This window comes from Phycodurus eques, chromosome 12 (assembly GCF_024500275.1).
Source record: "Phycodurus eques isolate BA_2022a chromosome 12, UOR_Pequ_1.1, whole genome shotgun sequence".
Classification (NCBI taxonomy): Eukaryota; Metazoa; Chordata; class Actinopteri; order Syngnathiformes; family Syngnathidae; genus Phycodurus; species Phycodurus eques.
This window is the reverse complement of record NC_084536.1, coordinates 23,901,371-23,924,142: the sequence shown is the minus strand read 5'-3', so window position 1 is coordinate 23,924,142 and position 22,772 is coordinate 23,901,371. Positions and strand designations below refer to the sequence as shown.

The 22,772-nt window shown below is 43.0% G+C and overlaps 2 protein-coding genes across 8 annotated transcripts in view; one reads left to right on the top strand and one right to left on the bottom strand.

Annotated features, from left to right (window-relative positions):
* pknox1.1 (pbx/knotted 1 homeobox 1.1) overlaps positions 1 to 21,037 on the top strand; it is a 68,667-nt gene extending 47,630 nt beyond the window's left edge. For 6 of the 7 annotated variants that reach the window (XM_061692099.1, XM_061692094.1, XM_061692093.1 and 3 more), the window contains 7 exons: positions 7,575 to 7,775; positions 7,861 to 8,005; positions 8,113 to 8,210; positions 8,543 to 8,671; positions 8,745 to 8,821; positions 9,127 to 9,293; positions 18,981 to 21,037. In XM_061692099.1, the coding sequence (XP_061548083.1) occupies positions 7,575 to 7,775; positions 7,861 to 8,005; positions 8,113 to 8,210; positions 8,543 to 8,671; positions 8,745 to 8,821; positions 9,127 to 9,293; positions 18,981 to 19,162 (999 nt within the window). In that variant the 3' untranslated portion in view covers positions 19,163 to 21,037. The remainder of the gene's footprint in view (positions 1 to 7,574; positions 7,776 to 7,860; positions 8,006 to 8,112; positions 8,211 to 8,542; positions 8,672 to 8,744; positions 8,822 to 9,126; positions 9,294 to 18,980) is intronic. The other variant, XM_061692098.1, reaches the window with a different exon arrangement.
* tmprss3a (transmembrane serine protease 3a) overlaps positions 1 to 22,772 on the bottom strand; it is a 125,863-nt gene that overhangs the window by 52,055 nt on the left and 51,036 nt on the right. The gene's annotated exons all lie outside the window — the stretch shown is intronic.

Genomic DNA, 22,772 nt, shown 5'->3' with positions numbered 1-22,772 from the left:
AATCAATTAGCAGCTACCCCAGAAACCTGGACTCCCAGGCATCAGAAACCCCCCCCCCTCTGTGCAGGGCTCCAGATACCGAACCAAAAAGCTTGAAAATCCACTGGTCCCGCATGCCCAGATAAAAGTTCAAAAGGCCATTTGTCCTTTTGAAATGCAACTCATTAAGACATCTGGGAAAATGGATGGGACACGAGCGACACTCACAAGCGGTGGAGAGCTACTGCATCTCCGGGGGAACTAATCACAATCTTTAACGAATTTGAATGTTGCATGATAGTTTAAGAACTTTGCATGAGCACTCCCATCACAACAGCGCCACTAGTGATTGTATTTCTGCAAATTTTAATGTCTGTCAAATATGTTTGTCAACTGAACCGGATGAGACGTTTCACCCCACACAACGCAAATGCCACATTGCAAATATTACACTGTTCTCAACAACCACATACAATTGAAACATTCATTACAGGGACTAAAGAGGATGTACGCGTGACAATGCAAAACTGGAAACTGGTCTCATCTCTGATCCAATAATTAATATTTTAACCCACGGGTTTTAAACCACAAAATAATCCTAGGATGGAAAAGTAACATTAAGAGGTGGTCTATCTCCCCTCTTGGCCCCCGGTGGGGGTAACCACCCCCTTTTCAGCTGGGCATAAAGGCCGGACCCCCTTTGTTACGGGCTCGCGCTCGTTCGACCACCCTGCCGAAGACTGGCTCAGCCAGGAAGCCCCACCTCTCACCACGAGGTGGCGAGGACACTTCAGACCCTTTCCCGCCGTAGGGCACCTTGCCAGCGCCCTGAGCAACCCTTTTTTGGTGCCTGAGCATCTTATGGGCAAAGCTCCATTGGGAAGGAAAGTCTGCACCGACCGTCTTGCCAATAGCGACACCCGGGTTTCGGCCATCCTGCCTTGGAACTCCTTTTCTTGCTTTTTCTTCTTTCCACCAAATCGACCCGTTCCCTGTGCGGACCGGACCGGCCAAACGTGGGCCAAACGGGAGATCGACCAGCCTGCCTAAATTGTGTTGCACGCACGTAAGTACAACTGCAGTTTAAATTAACGAGAACAGGAACCCCCCCGCTCTTTTTTTGCATTGTCACCGCGCAGACTCTTTCTACAAATGTTTGTCTGTCCTTTGTTTTGCTTTTCCCTGCATTGTTCCCCTGTTAGATCTCATTAAATTTTCTATAAAATTCACTACCTATATCATTTGTGTGTGTTTGGGTGCGACAAAAGACCTGGTTATCAGAATCAGAATCATCTTTATTTGCCAAGTATGTCCAAAAAACACACAAGGAATTTGTTTCCGGTAGTTGGAGCCGCTCTAGTACGACAACAGACAGTCAATTGACAGAACATTTTGGAGACAGAAAGACATTGACCAAAAAAAAAAAAACCAGTCACTGAGCAGTAAAGGGTTGCTAGTTATCTGGTAATGCCGGTACATTTTTTTTTTGTTTTTTTGGGGTTTTTTTTGGACAATTGTGCAAAAAGATGCAGAGTCCTCTAGCACTTAGAGCAGTTCGAATGACTCATATTGCAATAGTCCGGTGCAATGACCATTGTGCAAAGGGCGCTGAGACTTCAAGGAGTGGATGCGATTTAAAGTGACGAGCCGTGCGATAAGTCGAGAAGTCTTAACTAATTCCTGTAGCAACCTTCAGATTACGAGACATAGAGGTTTACGTCACTTTGTCCTGAAGTTTTACATATCTAAAAAGAGCTTTGTGCCCCTTTTCGAGATAAAATTATTAGATTTTAACGCTTAAACCTAAAATCACGTCACCGGAAGTGACGCAGGCTTCCGGCTTATTCTTTTCTCCTAAATTAATTACGTTTTTATCCAAACCAATATACGCTACACAGGTGTGTGGCATTCCTAATCAAGTCCAATCAGTATCATCAAACATAGCTGGGCTCCAATGACGGTGTAGAACCATCTCAAGGATGAGCAGAAGAAATGGACAGCATCCGAGTAAAATGAGTGTCACAGCAAAGGGTCTGAATACTTATGGCTGTGTGATATTTCAGTTTTTCATTTTTAATAAATCTGCAAAAATGTCAACAATTGTTTTTTTTCTGTCAATATGGGATGCAGTGTGTACATTGAACATGAAAAAATTAACTTAAATGATTTCAGCAAATATTTTTTAGCAATATGGCAGAGTGAAAGATTTAAGGGGGTCTGAATACTTTCGGTACCCACTGTATTATACTACTATATTACTTTGGCTCTAGAGGAGATCTGCATGGAGGAATGGGCCAAAACACCAGCAGTGTGTCAAAACCGTGTGAAGACTTACAGAAAACGTTTGCCCTCTGACATTGCCAACAAAGGGTATATAACAGAACTTTTGTTCTTACGAAGCCACTCCTTTGTTTCCCGGGCAGTGTGTTTTGGGATCGTTGTCATGCTGAAAGACCCAGCCACGTTTCACCCTCAATGCCATTGCTGATGGAAGGAGGTTTTCATTCAAAATCTCACGAAACATGGCCCCATTCATTCTTTCCTTTACACAGATCAGTCGTCCTGGTCCCTTTGCAGGAAAAACAGTCCCAAAGCATGATGTTTCCACACCCATGCTTCACAGTAGGTATGGTGTTCTTTGGATGCAACTCGGCATTCTTTCTCCTACAAACACGACAATTTGAGTTTTTACCAAAAAGTTCTATTTTGGTTTCATCTGACCATATGACATTCTCCCAATCCTCTTCTGGATCATCCAAATGCTCTCTAGCAAACTTCAGATGGGCCTAGACATGTACTGGCTTCAGCACGGGGGCACGTCTGGCACTGCAGGATTTGAGTCCCTGAAGGCGTAGTGTGTTACTGATGGTGTAGTGTGTTACTGATGCCTTTGTTACTTAGGTCCCAGCTCTCTGCTGGTCATTCACTAGGTCCCCCCGTGTGGTTCTGGGATTTTTACTCCCCGTTCTTATCATTTTGACCCCACAGGGTGAGATCTTGCATGGAGCCCCAGATCGAGGGAAATTATCAGTGGTCTTGTATGTCTTCCAGTTTCTAATAATTGCGCCCACAGTTGATTTCTTCACACCAAGCTGCTTACCTATTGCAGATTCAGTCTTCCCAGCCTGGTGGAGGTCTACAATTTTGTTTCTGGTGTCCTTTGACAGCTCTTTGGTCTTGGCCATAGAGGAGTTTGGAGTGTGACTGTTTGAGGTTGTGGACAGGTGTCTTTTATACTGATGAGTTCAAACAGGTGCCATTAATACAGGTGTCAGAGGAGCCTCTTAAAGAAGAAGTTACAGGTCTGTGAGAACCAGAAATTTGGCTTGTTTGTCGGTCACCTTATTTCCCACCATAATTTGCTAATAACTTCTTTAAAAATCAGACACACTGATGTTCTGGAATGTTTTTTTGTTTTTTTTGTTTGCTTCCTTCATTTTGTCTTATAGGTGAGGTATACCTATGATGAAAATTACAGGCCTCTCTCATCTATTTAAGTGGGAGAACTTGCACAACTAGTGAGGCTGACGAAATAGTTTTTTGCCCCACTGTAGATGGCAGCAGATTTTTGTCAAGAATGTCTCAGTAACATTTGCCCATTCATTCATCCTTTAATAATGTGAAGTTTACCAGTATGATTTGCTGAAAAGCAGCCCCACACCATCGTGTTCCCACCTCCGAACTTCACTGTTGGTATGGTGTTTGTAGGGTGATGTTGCAGTGCCATTTCTCCTCCAGACGTGGTGTGCATTATGCCATCCAATTTTGCTCTCATCTGACCAAGACTATATCCTGCCAGTATTTAACTGGCTTGTCCAAATGTTGTTCAGCAAACTTTAAACAAGCTTTGGCATTCTTTTTTTTTTTCAGCAATGGGGTCTTGCGTGGTGAGTGTGCATACAGGCCATGGCGGCGGAGTGCATTACTGACTCTTTTCCTTGTGGCAACAGTACCTGCTAATTCCAGGTCTTTTTTAAGCTCTTCACGGGTGGTCCTTGGCTCTTGGACAACTCTTCTGATTATTCTTTGCACTCCTCTGTCACAAATCTTGTGAGGAGCACCTGATCACGGCAAATTTATGGTGGTATGCTTGGCTTTCCCCTTACATATTATGGCCACAACCATGATCACTGGAACATTCAGAAGTTTAGATATGCACCTGTAACCAACGCTATCGTTATGTTTTGCAACAAATACTTTGTGATAGTCTTGAGACAGCTGTCTGCTCTTACCCATCATAAGACGTGTCTTGACTCACACCTTGGCAATGAGACCTTTTTGTAGGCCATCCATTAGGACTATACCACTTGATGTTCATTTGCACTGATTGGCTGGATTGCTGTTTGATTATTGATATATTTTAATGTTGTCTTGGCTTTCCATGCCTTTTTGCACCTCCCTTTCTTCATGTGTTCAATACTTTTTCCCTGTGTCATTTCACAGTTTTACACACAGCTTAATTTCTGAGCTTATTTGTTCTACTTTTTATGTATGTATGGATTACTTGGGTTGTTCCCAACATCTGGTGAACTTTTCAGGTCAGTAGCGCCTTTGGAAGTATATTTAGTGAGAGAAAAAAGGTGACGTGTTCAATATGTATTTGAGCCGCTGTATGTAATAGAGTTATGGTAAAAATATAACTCTTCGAACAACACACAGAGCAGCCCAGTGTGTTGTATACTTGTAAACAATCCTTGTATGATAACTATGAAAGAGGACGCGGGAAACAATATACACCTGCTGTATTTCCTGTTTCGCGCTTCAGAATAAAATTACTGTCGGCAGGCACGTTGCAGCTGCGTGTGTGCTCGAGGTGCTTTCAGGGACACTGCCTAAATAGGAGTGAATATGTTCCTTGATTCTTTAGTAATACAATACATAATTGTAAAAATGGATCACGAGGAACATTTATATTTGAATTTGAATGCTTTAGTTAAAACACTGTACGATCACACTGTGACAATATGGAATTTATTTTTCTTGCGGGGTTCTTTTGGACCTAAAAAATAAATGCCGTAGTCAAATATAGCACAGGTGTAATTTATTGTGCTGGGCTTTCAGTGCAACACAGTGAATGTTTACAAAAATACCAAAACTATTGCAGCAACCAAGTGAAAAATGCCATTTAAAAAAAAAAAGTCAGTGACTGCAAATGAGCAAACCTTTCTACTTACTTGTACCATTCACGTCGGCACCCACCACACTAGTCAGAGCAATTTCCAAATGGCCCTTTATATACCTTTAGCCCCTCCCACTTGGCATCAAGTGGTACAAATTTTCATTATCTATTTATTTTATATTATACAGGTCATTTTATGTTCTCAATACAAGTTTATAAATGTCACCCAAAGCAAGTTGTTGTTGTTTTTCCTCTTGCTTCCTTTAGGTGACCTCGGCATGGCCGCCCCTCCCCCCCTCTTCTTTCCTTTGTTCAATGTCTACTCATAAATAATGGAAAAACGTCATTTAATCAAAAATAAAACTCTGGTCAGATGATCACAAAACGCGCAACTGAGCCTCATTTAAGGGACTCTTGAACTACGCTCATATTAAGACTTCCTGCTTCCGTAATGGAGAACAGCGTGTTCCATGTATGTCACGTCAGTGGCGAGTGTAAATGTGTGCTTCAACGACGGTGGAACAACTGACTGTGCACCCCCGGTCGCCCTACTGAAACTTTAAGGGAAAGGAGAATGATGTCGTTTGCTGTTTAAACTGGAGAAAATGGAGAAATTAGTGCGTGTGCATGTATGTGTGTTGCATGCCATTAGTGATGGAGCCGCTCCATCACAATTTTGCTTTGTAATATTTGTATATCGTTCCTGTCATACTGTGTTGTTTCTTCTTCTGGTCCGTTCTGAACCAGGTTTGGACTTTAGTGTTGGGGAGGGCCGTGAACTGATCTGGTCTTGCTGTTTTTTCCCCAAATGCTACTCCAGGCTCCTAAAATGGTGTAATCGGAGTCATGAAGGCCTGGAGCATGGTGAGAAAATGGACAAGGGGCTTTCAGTCATTAAGAACCCAGCTCAATGATCAGCTGGTTAGGGGATGTTCTTCATTCAGTGAAGCTAAGCTGGTAGACAGCATTTTCTCTGCGCAGGCTGGCTGTGGCAATGCCTGACAATACTGGTACGAGGCCAGTGGGTGTGATTATCCTCATGGCATCATTGAGGGTGATATCCACCTTGGTGGCATGTGCACTGCAGCACCACACTGGTGTAGCATATTCGGCAGTGCTATAGACAAGCACAAGGGTGCTTAGACGGAGTGTGGGGATGCTAGCACCCCAGGATGATCCGGCCAGGTGTCTCAGCAGGTTGTTTCATGCTGAAAGTTTGGCACAGAGGGCTTCGGCATGATATATGTAAGCTGCTGACTTGAGCTTCACTTCCAGGTACAGTATGTGGGGAAAGGATTATGGGGAAGTGGAGTCCCATTGATGGATTCCCTGTTGTTCACGTGGCAAGGTGTGACAGTGGTCTTGGGCAGACTCTGTTTAAGTCTCCATGAAGTATTCAGATATTAGAGCTATATCAGCTGTGTCCTCCAACATGCGCCAGCTTTTGTGATAGCTGATCGACCTTCAATACAATTATTCTACGCATCAAGTGCCAGCTTTCCCTGCTCCAGGTCCAGAAATCAGGGCTCCCCACGGGGCTGTGTTTTGTATCCCCTACTCTTCTCCCTGTACACAAACAGCTGTCCCTGAGCTTCCGTCAGACTAGCTAGCTTCCCACCACTAGGTGTGACTGTGGAGTGAATATGTGCAATTGTAAAGCGACTTTGAATGTCGAGAAAAGCTCTCTATAAGTGTTATACGTTATTATTATTATTGTACACCTCCGAATCTGAGGCCATTGTCCTTAGTTGGAAAAGGGTGAAGTACGGTCTCCGGGTTGAGGAAGAGATCCTGCCCCAAGTGGAGGAGTTCAAATATCTCGGTCTTGATCATGAGTGAGGGAAGAATGGAGCGGGAGATTGACAGGCGGGTCGGTGCAGCATCTGCAGTGAAGCGGACTCTGTATCGGTCTGTCGTGGTGAAGGAGCTGAGCCGAAAGGCAAAGCTCTCGATTTACCGGCGATCAATTGTTGATAAATAATTGTTTTGAGGGGTTTACGGATCATTTATGACACAGGTCAAAATCAACCTGTTAACATCAGGGATAGTAACAGAAAGCTAACACAAGAGGTTAACCTGAGGGTAAGGGAGAACTGAGGAACGATCAATTGAGATGGTGAAACTGTTCGGAGAATGTAGGTTTTGTGCCAACAAAGAGAACTTTTGTCACGGTTTAATTTCATAAAGTTGGAGGTGATCCAGGTGTTAACTTCTGATAAGCAGAAGGTGTGGGGGGAGGGAGGAAGGTAAACGTTGGGTTTGCAGGAGAAGCAGAGCTGGATGTCATCAGAAAAGCAATGAAAGTCTCACCAAACTCAGGCGAATGTACCACTCCATCATGAAGTGACACTTTTTTACTTTGGAAGTTGGTTGACATTCAGTGTGTTATTAGCATTGTTTATGTTGCTGCAGTACTCTGTGCACACAAATTAGAGACCCTTTCCTAACGTGGTCATTTTTTTTGCATATGTTACAGATGGTCAAAGCCATCCAGGTGCTGCGAATCCACCTGCTGGAGCTGGAGAAGGTGAGTGACCTGTGTAAGGACTTCTGCAGCCGTTACATTGCTTGCCTTAAGACTAAGATGAACAGTGAGACCCTTCTGAGTGGAGAGCCTGGTAGTCCATACTCCCCTGTTCAAAGCCAGGCCCCAAATTTCTCACCAACTAAATCCCAGGTCAGTGATTTGCATCAAGTTACTTTGATAAAGTTATTCTGAGGTTATCAAAAATGAAAATCAATCCAAGGCCCTTTGTTATCAGGTCCCCTGCTCCATCTCAGGGAGTCCTCAGGGTCAAATTGTGGTGCCGGCTTCAGCCCTGCAACAAGGAAATGTCGCAGCCACAGCAGTAAATCCCACCCAGGTGGTTGCAGGTATGTCATCATGGCATACTACCACACCGACAGGTAACTGTCCAGTTACTGTGCTACTGCACCTGAGTTATTGTCAAATGGCACTGTGATAAAGTTTTCTACCCGCACCAACATTATGTGCATTTGTGTGTTCCTCCTAGGTGGCACAATGTATCAGCCTGTTACAGTTGTCACTCATCAGGGCCAGGTAGTAACACAGGCCATTTCCCCAGGGACTCTACGTGTCCAAAACAACCAGGTTTCCCATTTTTCTTTGACTTTTGCGCAAGCTCAAAAGACTAGCACAAACACATTTTACTTCCAAAAAAATTATGTTTATATGTATGTGTGTATGTTATGTATATATGTGTATACACGTGTGTATACACGTGTATATATATATATATATATGTATGTACGTGTATATATATATGTATGTGTGTATATATATACACATATATACATATGTTGCCCTCCATTGGTATAGAATGTAAATTTCGAGGTGACAGACTGTGAACATACGTCTTGTGAAGCAGCAATTATGATTGTATGTATACTTGTTCTTGGCTAACCTAAAATCCGTTGGCTCAGCTCCAGCTACGGTTTCACCAGGACTTAAACCTCTTCAATCACGATGACAGCTCAACGAAAAACAAACGTGGCGTTCTACCCAAACATGCCACAAATGTCATGCGCTCTTGGCTTTTTCAGCACATTGGGGTGAGTCTGTGTGCATCAGGGCTTTTGTAAATCTTGAAATCACAACAAAATGGCTTCCGCTTTTCCACTTCAGCATCCTTACCCAACAGAGGATGAAAAGAAACAGATAGCCACTCAGACAAATCTGACACTTCTACAGGTCAATAACTGGTGAGTGAAGTTGTCCCGATGGCTTCAAAATGCACTTCTCTTTTATCTACATATTTCTTAAAAGTCTGAAGTATTCAAATGTATTTTGACATATGTTCGACAACGTAGGACTTAAGTTGCCTTCTTTGGCTTGCTGTTATATGTATATGTTATATGCAATATGTGTTAGTAAAATGTGCCTCTTGGGAGATGCGAGGAATGTGACCTCATGAGGGCACAGCTTCAGTTGTCGGTCTACTCAATACCTGTGCGAAAAGAATCACGCTTTGAGAAATCACATAAGCTATCCTGCCTTTTGTTTGCAGGTTTATAAATGCTCGAAGGCGGATTCTGCAGCCCATGTTGGATGCTAGCTCCTCTGAGACGCCCAAAGCTAAAAAGAAGACTCCTCAAAACCGGCCACTCCAGCGCTTCTGGCCTGACTCCATTGCCTCAGGGGGTGGCACTCAACAGCAAGTTACTATGCCAGATGGTATACATAAAATGTTAAAAAATGTCAATTTTACTTCATAGACTAACAAGATTTTCCGATTTATATTTAAAAATTTGAACTCATGAAAACTGTTTTAGTCACTCACTTAAATGACAACTGCATTTTGGAGACGAACCCTAATTTGAAAGCAAGTCCAGTTTGATACCTCTACTCCAACATTTTAATTTTAATTTCAATTTAAAATGGGCAACTAGAAAAAAGGGAATAATTAAGGCATCTATACACGACACGTTCTTTAATATAATTAATGCAATAGAGGAATGATCACTTATACATTCCATGTATCGGTTACTTGGTCAGGTAACAAGCTTACCAAGTAGAGTACAAGATTCCCAACCTTTTGCATTACTACTTTTCTGACAGTACACAATAAATAAACAACACAAATTAATTTTCCAATTTATTATTAGGTGTAACAGACAAACTGCAAAACAGCCTTTTAATCATGTAGAGCTCATAACAAAGCAATTGCACTCATTGCAATTATAATATTAACCTACAGCCTTTTCCTATTGCACAGCTGTATTCTGCGATAATTGTGGCTGATAGAAAGGAGATTCCCAAACTCATCTAAATCCAGAGACTTTAAAATTGATAAGAATTTACCAATTCCATTATGAATAAATATTGCTTATCGATCGTGAGGGAATGAAATAAAACGAATGGGTTTGTTTAAGGTGTGCGAATTGATAAGATATTATCAATATCAATGCCAAAATATTCATTTTATAGTTATCGTTAGTCGTAGTACGTAAATATTGAATGCCCTTGTCAAATGAAATGCTGGAGTGGTTATGGCAGAATCAACATCTCACAATATTTGCGCACTCATTGTCGCCAGTGGTGGGCTGGGGGTCCAGTGACGGCCATTCACAAAAATGGGAGCAAAAGACGAGCTCACATAAGCCCAGTGGCTGACATGCTGTCAATTCTTTGTTTTTGGGTCTGTTGCTCCTCATTTTCCTCTTGACAATACCCCATCAATTCTCAGTGGTTTAGAGTTGGCTCTCCCACGTCAGCCACGTCCAATCCAATGTCATCCAGCCGACGCTGGCAACAATTCCACCTGTGAACTGTGCCTCACGATGACCGACGCACACTGAATGACGTCCAGGCTCTCCCGCCTGTGCTGTGTCACCACACCCCCCCGGCGGGGGCGGCTTCGGCTCAGTCGGTAGAGCGGGTCATTCAGTGACCGAAGGGTAGCCGCTCCGACTGTCCGCATGTCGTAGTGTCCTTGAGCAAAGCGCTGGACCCTAATTTGGTCCCAGTGGGCCAGGCAGCGTCTTGCAAGGCAGCAGTCGCCCATTGGTGGATGGATGTGTGTGTGAATGGGTGTTCGTGAGGCTTTGTAAAGCGCTTTGGGCACTCTGATTCGTCTAGATAAAGCGCTATACAGTGGAAGTGCAGTCCATTTACAATTTACGACCCCAGTCCTACTCAGCAGCTACTACTGTCCTACTGTGCACGCAACGACGCGGAGTTAATGTCTTTTGCGGAGCCGATCAATGACGTCATTCATCAGATCGGCGAATTATGACATTAAAGCCGATCAGCATAAAATGCAACATATCGGCCGATACCGATCAGCCCGAACAAATCGGTGTAAAGTCTAGTAATTACTACAGTGGCCATTTAAGTTTTAGTGATTATTCAGTGGCCTTTTACTGTACGAGTTAAAGCCCCTTTGAAAAATTATTCGTGCAGTTGCTGCAATCATGGTGATGAAATTAAAATATTTACTTAGCACTGACATTCCAACAATGCTTTATCTCGTGTCTTGATGTCGTGCACACTATTTACAGACCCTTTCCAAAAAATGTGAATATCATGGAAAAGTTTATTTATTTCCATAATTCTCCAAATAGGCCATTTCCGTGAACCGTACAGATCCGATGAGTTTTTCTGGTGGGGGTCGCCGTCGTCATAGACTGTTTCGTACTCCTTCAGCGCTGGCAGCTAGATCCAGTCCACGCATGCACACACAGATGTAATTGTGAATATTACGCCGCGGCGGACTAATATGCTGGCGCATCGGCCTGAGGTTCCGCCTCACTCACCTTACTGTTATTGTTACTGTTCTGTCAGGGGTTTTATTGCACTCATAGCAACTATTATGCTTTTTATGTAGCTTTTGTTATATTAATCATTAATAATGTAGCAGCATAGTTTTAAATGACAGGGTCCTTGCTGTTGCATGGTAAAATATTAAATGTATTAATGAAATCAACTTTAGGCTACTCAAATGCTGTAATAAATTCAGCATGGAGAGTTGAGCATGTCAGCATTTGGCCCACCTTTAACACTCTTTTTTTTCAAACCCTTGTTGCAGATGAATGGACCGAAGTCTAAAAGCGCAGTCTGGCAGTATTTCAATCAGCCCACAACACCAGGGAAGGCTGCGTGCAAAACATGCAATGATGAAGTCAGCATGGGCGCAACAATAGCAAGATATTTGTATTTTGTTTGGTTAAATAAACATGCTTAAGGCATTTGTAATATTCAAATCTTTTATGCCAATTTTTACACTTTTACTGCAAATGAATATCGGCACCAAGTATCGGTTATCGACCTTAATAATCGGTCCTGAAAAACCCATATCGGTCGATCTCTCGTACGTATATACATTTATTCTTGATTTACATTTATTTTAAATGTGTGCTTGACTAGTCGACTCAAACATTTGCCGTTAGCTTGAAGCTGCTAATGAAAGCTCTCCCCGCGAGGACGTCAGGACTTGCGGTTAAAATCACTCATGAGTACGTTCACTCCGTAGTACGTCGTTCCTTGCGCACACGAATCACTCCTCGTACTAGTACATCGCTCCTTAACACGGATCACGGCGGCCGAGCTAAAAGAACGAATCATTTCATAAACTGATTCGGTTCAGTTTGTTCACTAAAAAGATTTGTTCTTCTGAACGAAACTTCGTGAACGTAACAACACTACTGTGCGCTCGGGACCGGCTTTTATTCAAAAGGCATTTGTGATTTATCAATCACAGGAGTTGATGAGACCAGAAAAAACACTTCCGCCGCTTCTGCTTTAAGAAGTAACAGTACTTTTACTCCATTACCATGATCTAAATGTCGGTCGGTACGTTTATCAATTATAGCTATTTCGTGAGCGAAACTATGACTTAGACTTCCGCATTGGCGCCGTTTGCTCCAATCCAGTTTACGCGACAGTGACGTTTGTCTAGTTCACCAATCAAGCGACACAAGACAGTCACATGGCCTCACACGTCGTCTTCTATTGGGCTTCCCGGACATAGGTATGAAAACTCGATAAGCCAGCCCGGCTGATCGCCGTGCCTACGTGGCAGCCATGTTGGGAAGGTCGTCGTTACTATGAAGGCAATGGCGCGCAACTCGTCGTGTTTAATATTTAGATGAACAAAACCAACAGCTTTCATGTGTTGTAGTATTTGTCTGGTACTGTCTGCCCAAACGTGGATATTTCAGCTCACTTACAACTTGAGAAAACACTGCAGTAAATTGCAGATGTTTTGTTGTAGTTTTGACTGTGCATGCACACACGCCCACACACAGCAACATCAGAATTTGCATTTTAATTTGTAATAATTGTTTTATTGATGATCATGCTGTGGTTAAAAAATCAGAAGTTACTCACTACTTTTTTAATAATTATTTCACTGGGTACTTTCTACACAAACTCAAATACTTTTTTGGATGACTACTTTTACTTGAGTCACGTTATTGTCAAGTAACAGTATTCTTACCCAAGTACAATATTTGGCTACACTACCCACCGATGGAGCGGACATCCTGTATTGCTACTCTTACGTTTAAACATTATTTTTGCTCATCAGATCAGCCAGCGTCCTATTTGTTGCACTGGTCTTTTGTATTTTCGCGTTGATGTGCTGCGGGTCGTGGCCCTGGTTGTGGTCCCAGTGGAACAGCAAAGCACACGTAACTTCGGCGACAAGAGTTGATCCACCAGTACATCTTGTATTAATTAGGAAACGCGCCTACATTTATCTCATTCGTTTACGGATGTTAAAGTTAAATGTATTAAGCGACGGAGCGATGTTAGAGATTATGTCACAACACAGAATGAACTAACTTCAAATTTAGCAATGGCCACAATAATCCATCCATCCATTATCTTCCGCTTATCCGAGGTCGGGTCGCGGGGGCAGCAGCCTCAGCAGGGAAGCCCAGACTACCCTCTCCCCAGCCACTTCCTCTAGCTCTTCCGGAGGGATCCCGAGGCGTTCCCAGACAAAGCCGAGAGACGTAGTCTCTCCAGCGTATCCTGGGTCGTCCCCGGGGTCTCCTCCCGGTGAGACGTGCCAGGAACACCTCACCAGGGAGGCGTCCAGGAGGCATCCTAAACAGATGCCCGAGCCACCTCATCTGGCTCCTCTCAATTCGTAGGAGCAGCGGCTCTATCTGAGCCCTTCCCGGATGATCGAGCTTCTCACCTTATCTCTAAGGGAGAGCCCGGACACCCTGCGGAGGAAACTCATATCCGACCCACAGCTCGTGACCATAGGTGAGGGTAGGAACGTAGATCAACCGGTAAATTAAGAGCTTTGCCTTTCGGCTTAGCTCCTTCTTCACCACAACAGACCAATGCAAAGTCCGCATCACTGCAGACGCTGCACCGATCCGCCTGTCGATCTCTCGTTCCTTTCTTCCCTCACTCATGAGCAAGACCCCAAGATACTTGAACTCCTCCACTTGGGGCAGGATCTCATCCCGACCTGGAGAGGGCACGCCACCCTTTTCGGACTAAGGACCATGGTCTCAGATTTAGAGGTGCTGATTCTCGTCCCAGCCGCTTCACACTCGGCTGCGAACCGCTCCAGTGAGAGTTGGAGATCATGGCCTGGTGAAGCCAACAGAACCACATCATCTGCAAGAAGCAGAGATGCAATACAGAGGCCACCAAACCAGACCCCCTCTACACCTCGGCTGCCCCGAGAAATTCTGTCCATAAAAGTTATGAACAGAATCGGTGACAAAGGGCAGACTTGGCGGAGTCCAACCCTTACTGGAAACAAGTCCGACTGACTGCCGGCAATGCGTACCAAACTCTGACACTGGTCGTACAGGGACCGAACGGCCCGTATCAGGGGGTTCGGTACCCCATACTCCAGAAGCACCCCACACAGGACTCCACGAGGGACACGGTCGAACGCCTTCTCCAAGTCCACAAAACACATGGTTTTGGCTAACTCCCATGCACCCTCGAGGACCCTGCCGAGGGTAAAGAGCTGGTCCACTGCTCCACGGCCAGGACGAAAACCACACTGCTCCTCCTGAATCTGAGATTCGACTTCCCGACGGACACTCCTCTCCAGCACCACTCAATAGACCTTACCGGGGAGGCTGAGGAGTGTGATCCCCCTGTAGCTGGAATGGCCAGACTACCCTGAGAACGCCCAATCTCGGAAGCTAAACAGGGGCGGGCCTGGTTAGTACTTGAATGGGAGACCGCCTGGGAATACCAGGTGCTGTAAGCTACCTCTCCTTGAGCCGTCACCTTATCGAGGTAGCGGGGTTTGTGTGTCCCAATGATCCTTGGAGCTAAATTGTCTGGGGCTTAACGCCCCTGGTAGGGTCACCCATGGCAAACAGGTCCAAGGTGAGGGACCAGCCAAAGCACCGCTAAAGACTCCTATGATGAAAAATATAAGTGGATCGAGGTTTCCCTTGCCAGTACGTGGTTCACGGGGCCCCCCTCTGGAGCCAGGCCTGGAGGTGGGGCTCGAAGGCGAGCGCCTGGTGGCCGGGCCTGCACCCATGTGGCCCGGCCGGGCACAGCCCGAAAGGATAACGTGGGTCCCCCGGTGAACCCATGGATTATTCATGGGCTCTCCACCATAATCCTGGAAATTCAGGATTATTTTAATCCTGAATTTGTACATCAACATATACTTGAGCGGTGTAAATAAATGTTTTTCTGCGTGAATAAAAATTATTTTTGCCTTATTATACTCTTCAGAGTCTTCTAGATTGCTTAATTTATGTTAAAATACAAAACATTCTCTGTGGGATCCCAGGGGATCCCCCCAAGACCTCCCCTACAATGTTTTTGTTTTTTGTTTTTCTCACCTTTTTCATGCCTTTGGCATTTGCATGTCTGCATAAAACCCACAAAATCAGGAATTCAAAAAAATTTAATACTGTGAAGAAATCACCTTAAATTTTGCAGGCCACAAATGTTTTAAACGGAGTGTCACAGACTAATCATCTACTAAACTCAAAGCAACTGCTCAAGTTTCCCCAGATGTCATTAAATTGCTACAGTTTGGTTCAATGGTCTCATTTGGGTTCAATCTGGGGAAGACTGCAGACTTGACAACTGACCAGAAGACCGTCATTGAGACCCTCCATAGGATGGGTAAGCCACAAAAGTCCATCTAAGGAGGCTGGCTCTTCACAGAGTCCTTGTGGGCTTCCATAACTCCCAGGCAATGCCACAGGCTGATTGCCACAATGCCACGGCACCTCCAGGCAGTGATTCAAGCAAAGGGATTCCCAACCAAGTATTGAAGATTAACATATCGTGTTGAAAGTACCATATTTTGATTGATTTCATGTGACCCTAATTATTATTTTATTTTTTTCTACAAAAACTGAGAAATGACTTGCTCCTCTTCTTACTTCAGAGCATTCTCATTTTTTGAATTCCTGATTTTGTGGGTTTTATGAACTGGAAGCCCAAATTATGTAAAAATAAATACTTGAAATTGTTTAAATTGTGGGGCCTGAATCTATAATTTATGAAAGTTTAATTTATAGAATGGAATTATGGAGATTAACTTTTCCATGATATTCTAATTTTGTGGAAAGGGTCTGTATATTATATATTAGTATATTAGTAGTACATGCATATTATAAAAATATTGGCTGGCTGGTGGGAGGCTAAGTTTAGGGGGGGGGGGTGGGTGCGTGTGTGTACATGCGCGTGGGTGCATGGGTTATGATTTGGATTTACCTTGAATTATTATTTTGTATATTTGTGATTGTCTGTGCTGAAAGGACCCTCTTGAAAATTAGATGCGTTAACCCTACATTGACAAATAATTCACAATATAAAATGCAGTCCCCTCCAAAAGTATTGGAATGGCAAGGTCAATTCTTGTTTTTGTTGTATACTTAAGTATACAACGACATTTGGATTTTAGAACAAAAGATGAATATGAGACAAAAGTTCAGAATTGCAGCTTTTATTTCATGGTATGTACATCGAGATGTGAAACAAAGCACCTTTTGTCTGATCCCAGCCACTTTTCAAGTGAGCAAAAGTATTGGCATATGTGAGTGGTGTGTGTTTCTAGTTGCTCGGATGTTCCCTTTTAGATTGATTGCTGAAACATTAGTGCTTGTTTTTGGGTTTCACCTTCGAAACTGAATTTGCTGTTAATCAAACGAGGACCAGACAGCTGTCTATGGGAGAAAAGAAAACCATTTTGAAGCTGACAGAAGTGGGGAAATCAATCAGAGCTATTGCACAAACATTGCGCATATCCAAGACCATTTGGAAGGTACTGAAAAAGAAAGAAACTACTGGTGTACTGAGGAACAGACATCGAACAGGTCGGCCAAGGTTATCAACAGCAGTTGATGACAGAAACATTGTGAGAGGTGTGAAGAAACACCCAAAGACAACAGTCAGTGACATCACTGCTGACCTCCACAGGGCAGGGGTGAATCCACTATTTGAAGAAGAATTAGAGAGTAGAAATATACAGACCATACCACAAGATGCAAACCACTCATCAGCAAAAAGAATCAGAAGGCCAGATTGGATTTTGCAAAGACGTACAGAGATGAGCCACAAAGGTTTTGGAACAAAGTTTTATGGACTGATGAGACCAAGATTAACCTCTACCAAAGTGACGGAAAGGCCAAAGTATGGAGAAAGAAAGGAACTGCTTATGATCCAAAACACAAGCTCATCTGTGAAGCATGGTGGAGGTCATGTCATGGCTTGGGCTTGCATGGCTCCTTCTGGAATGGGCTCGCTCATCTTTATTGATGATGTAACTCATGACGGTAGCAACAGAATGAATTTGGAAGTCTACAAAACCACTTTGTCTGGCAATTGACAGAAAAATGCATCCAAAGTCATCGGGAGAAGCTTCATCATCCAACAAGACCCAAAAGACACAACAACAAGACACAACACAACAAAGGACTTCATCAGGGGGGAAAGTTTAAGTTCTTAGATTGGCCTTAGATTGGCCAAGTCAGTCATTGGACCTTTACCCAATAGAGCATGCATTTTACCTCCTGAAGAGGAGGAGGAGAGTAATTGAGAAATTCCGAGAAACAAACAAGAACTGAAAGAGGCTGCAGTAAAGGCATGGAAAAGAATTTCAAATGAAGACTACAACAGTCTCGTGAAGTCAATGGGTCGCAGCCTTGATGCAGTTATTGCATTTATGCCACCAAATACTAAATGTTATTCGTTGAATAATATTTGTTCCAATACCTTTGCTATCTTATTCCTGGGTTCAAACAAACGGTGTTGTTGAACACATCTAGATATAAACACCGTGAAATAAATGCTGCAATTCCGAACTTTTGTCTCATGACTCTCTTCAGTATACAACAAAAACAAAGGCATTGACCTTGCCGTTACAATTCTTTTGGAGGGGACTGTAAATGTCAAACTTGCTACAACATTTTACTGCAGTGGGGGTCGAAGTATTTTGAACACAAATGTACAGTGCCAGGAAGAAGTATTGGCCCCCTTCTCAAATTCTTATCTTTGCATAGTTTCCCCCACTTTAATCGTTTAAGATCATCAAACAAATGTAAATGTCAAACAAATGCAACCCAAGTGAACTTAACATGCTGTTCTTAAATGATTTCATGTATTAAGGTGGAAAAAAACGATTAAAAGTTACCTTACTTTTTCACGCCACTCTAAGTGGTGCGCAGGTACTGTGTGGCTGTGTTGCAGCTATGTACTAACCCTAAACCTAATACTTCTAAAATGTATAAATGTAAATGTAAAAAAGACCTAAAATCGAAGTGCAAAAAAATGTGATCCGGACATCCCTAAAAATCACCTCTTAAAAACAGCATTTTATGTTTCCTTACATTTGTTTGCTGATCCTAAACATTCAAGTGGGGAAACTATGCAAAAATCTAAGAATTTGAGGAGAGGACCAATCCGTTTTCACGGTACTGAACCCATTTTTTCGACGCCTACATCACAAACTCGTGGTGCGTGCGCAAGTGAAATGCTTCCGTGGTGTCTCGAGACACATTCCACCCATCAAAAAAAAAAAAAAAAATGGAACAAACACACTCACACGGGGGGAGCCATCAGGCTGGCAGAGTTCGGTCTGGGGCCACCCCAGTCTAGACATACAGTCCAAAATCACACAACGGTAATCGCATAAAACACTAGCGTTTGTGCTCATGAACTTGGTCCCAAAGAGTACATTTACTGCATTGCTACTGTGGCTATCAAGGTATGTTCTTACCGGAGACTTCGGTAAGAACAAGACACGGACAAGAAGGATGATGCCATTTTTGCCCAGTCTCTTCCTTATTGTTGTGTCATGAACACTGACCTTAACCAAGGAAACACACTTATTAGTTGGTTGTTGTTGGGTAAACATTGACACACGCTTATTCTCGGACGGACGCTGAGGTTTCCTTGTCTGTATTTCAGGTACAATGGTGACAATGAATGTGGAGGGTCTGCACAGCCTGACATCAGATGGCGCGACGCTGGCAGTACAGCAGGTGATGCTTGGTGGCCATAGTGAAGATGAGTCTGGGGACAGTGGAGATGATGACGATGATGCAGATATTGCTGGGCTGGGCCTTGACAATAGCGACTCACTGCAGTAGATAACGCACACAAACATATACACTACATGTGCACACAAAATGCGTAAAATAAGTCTACACAAGTTACCGGGTTTTCCGGCGGTCATTGTACAAACAGACAAGTTACCGGGTTTTCTGACGGTCATTCTACAGACAGACACAGGTTGAGACAGAGCACAACACAGGGAATTGTCCCACACTTCCTAAAATCCACCTTTGCTGTGTGTGTGTGTGTGTGTGTGTGTGTGTGTGTGTGTTTTTCAGAAACTGTTTTTTAATTATTTAGTTGCTGTAGGCGATTGCACTTTGTATATTTAAGAAGAAAAAAAATCCGAAGAAAAAGTGTTAAACACCAGAAGCAAGTTTGTATGCAACATTATTAAATATTGGAAAATGTAATCATTTTTCTTCACCCCTTTTGAATTGTAAGTTTGAATGACACTTTAAAGTTGTATTGTTAGGGTTTGTCTCTTTTTGCATGCTTGTGTGTGTTTTGAGTAGAAGTGTGCAAGACTGACTCCACAGCGCTCACATGGACCTCTGCAAATGAGCAAAGCTCTCGGGAGTTTCAAAATAAAAAAGATCCTTATTTTTATATACATAGGTATGAAATTGTTTTTTGTTAAATTTTTTGTTCTGTTTTGTAACAAATGTTGATGTACAGATTCATAAATCCAGCAACCTTGTTTTCCAAGGTTCATTGAAGTTTTCTTAAAAAAAAAAGGAAAAAGAATTGAATAAATTATTTAAATTAGTTTTAAACTTAAACTACAGTCCTATCAAGGCCTGTGTTCTTTTCTTAATACTGCCAAAAAGGACTCAAGTTTGACCGAATGGTCAAAAACTGCTAAATTGCATTAGACTGCACTCGAAGAACCACCAAGAATTTGTTTTTCTCTTCAGTAACTGAAGAGTTTACTCAGTAACATGAATCTATTTTTTCCAATGACATTTTTACCAACGTGTATAATTGTCTTTTTGCATCATTAAGAACTGAACAATAATATTCTCGGTGGAAGTTTTAAATGCACAATTCAGAACACTATGCTGATGATACAATCACAAGACGTCTTCGAGTCTTTGGAGAAACAAAGGACACACAAGATCATATGCTCAACAATGACATTAAGTACACATTTACGTACACAGACAAACACTCCAGTTTGACATTCAGACTTAAGTTGAAGTTTATCAGTTCCCCTGCCCCGACGCACACAATTGGTGAAACATTTCAAATGTTTATCACTTTGTTGCCGCACTGTGTTGGCTCTTGTTTGAATGATCAATAGTTGTTGCAATCTCGTAGAACCTCGGTTTATGAACGACGCAGTTTACGAACAATTTGGTTTATGAAGAATTTACAACATAATAATAATACCTCGGGTTGCACACTATTTTTGGTTACAGTCTTGGCATGCCTGCTTTTTCTCACGCCACATGAATTTTGGCTTCAGGCATCTTTTTTTTTTTTTTTTTTTTAGCCTAAAATGGCAACCACATCCCACAATGCAACACGAAAGCTGTGCTGCATTGGGGAGGTAGTGGCCGTTTCGGGCTAGCCGTAACCACAGTGAATGTACTGTTAACATTACTGTACCCAAAAACGCTAAGACACTGCACAGGGATTTGCTACCTAACATCAGAAATTATTTTTCACCACACATCCATCTAAAAGTAACAATGTCATGCTGTGGTTGGAACAGAATAATTGTATTTCCATGCATTTCAATGGGAAATGTTATCTCGGTTTGCAAACTTGGGTTTGAGAACTGGGTCACGGATCAAATTAAATTTGGAAACTGAAGTTCCACTGTGTGTGTGTGTATATATATATATATATATATATATATATATATATATGTGTGTGTGTGTGTGTGTGTGTGCGTGTATGTATGTGTGTGTATATATATATATATATATATATATATATATATGTATATGTATGTATATATATACATATATGTATGTATATATATATATATGTATATGTATACATATATATATTAGAGAGAGTGAGATTCATCAATGTGCTGGAAAATCTGAGATGTCTTCAGGGTGGGGATGGATAGTTGCAAACATGGTCTATTTTCATGCCTGTCTTTCTTTTTATGAAGCATTGTTTTATCGTCTGGTTTGCCTTAGAGCTTTCTATTTTGGAATAAAGAATCTCTTAACTCTTCAGTTGCATCATTCACTGCGCTATCATCCTGACTCTGACCAGATATCGCAGTCTCCATTGAAAAGGCGATTCGGTTAAGTTGTTGAGTTCGGAGCCTCTTCCCTCTGGAAAAACAAGAAAATAGTCCCTGTAAAGTGAAATTGTAAATTTCAATAAATTTGACACACCACAGAGAACAGTGTTAAGAACCCTGCCAGTTTCATGCTTAAAAAAATCGTCACGTATATAAAATTAGGCTTCACAATTGTGAAAAATCAATCCGTTCTCATCGTTCTCAAATGTTGCGGGCACGTCAGTCGAATGTGCCGAATCCGTGCCCCGTTCAACTGTCAATCAGTCTTTCTTACGCCGCCGCATTACTACACGTTTGAGCCACGAAAATGTTTTCAGCCTCGGGTGGCTGGAATACAGGAGACGACCGGGTTGTCGCGGGGCTGTCCACGGCGCAATGAGATGCGTTAGCCACCAGCTACTTGTAAGCTAACCTCGGCCGGCACCTCCTCGCTCCTTTCCTAAATACAGCAGAATGTCATTGAGCCGGACACTCACACGACATGCAGACATTTGAGCACACCCTGCTATTCCTGCTAGTTCTATACCCCACAATGCAGTGGAGTGCTGCTGGCCCGGGCACACATCTCTTGAAAAGCATTTGTCAACGGGGGGTGCTGATGGAATTTTTTTCCCCCTTGAGAAGCAATCGTAGGTGGGGGGTCGGGGTCGGGTTGCTTGGATGTCCACCCGAAGCCATTTGGAAGCCGCCCTCAGGATGCTTTTCACCTGACCACGTTGGAATGAGGAATTTATTTCAAGTGCCACCTGAAGGTATTCACACCCACATTTTGCTACGTTACAGACTTATTCTGAAAGTGATTTGAGTCTAGTTTTCTTCAAAAAATAGACTGACATCCATCCATCCATTTCCTGAGCCGCTTCGAATCACAACGGGCAGGAGGCGGGGTACACCCTGAACTGGTTGCCAGCCAATCGCAATTTAATGTTTTTGGGATGCCGGAGGAAACGCACGCAGGCACGGGGGAGAACATGCAAACTCCACACAGGCGGACCCGGGGATTGAAACCCGGTCCTCAGAACTGTGAGGCAGACGCTCTAACCAGTCGCTCACCGTGCCGCATGAGACATACCAGTTGTGCAAATTAATTGAAAATGTAAACATTTAAACATAAGTATTAGGTATTCATACCCTTGGCTTAATATTTTGTTGAAGCGCCTTTCCAGCAATCACAGCCTTAAGCCTTCTTGGGTATTTCTCTACGAGCTTGGCACACCTGTTTTGGGGCATTTTCTCCCATTCTTCTCTGCAGATCCTCTCAAGGTCGGTCAGGTTGGACGGGCAGCGTCAGTGGACACGAATTTGTAGGCCTTTCCAGAGATGTTTGATTGGCTGCAGACTCATGTCATTCCATTCACAGGCTGCTCCTGAAGCCACTC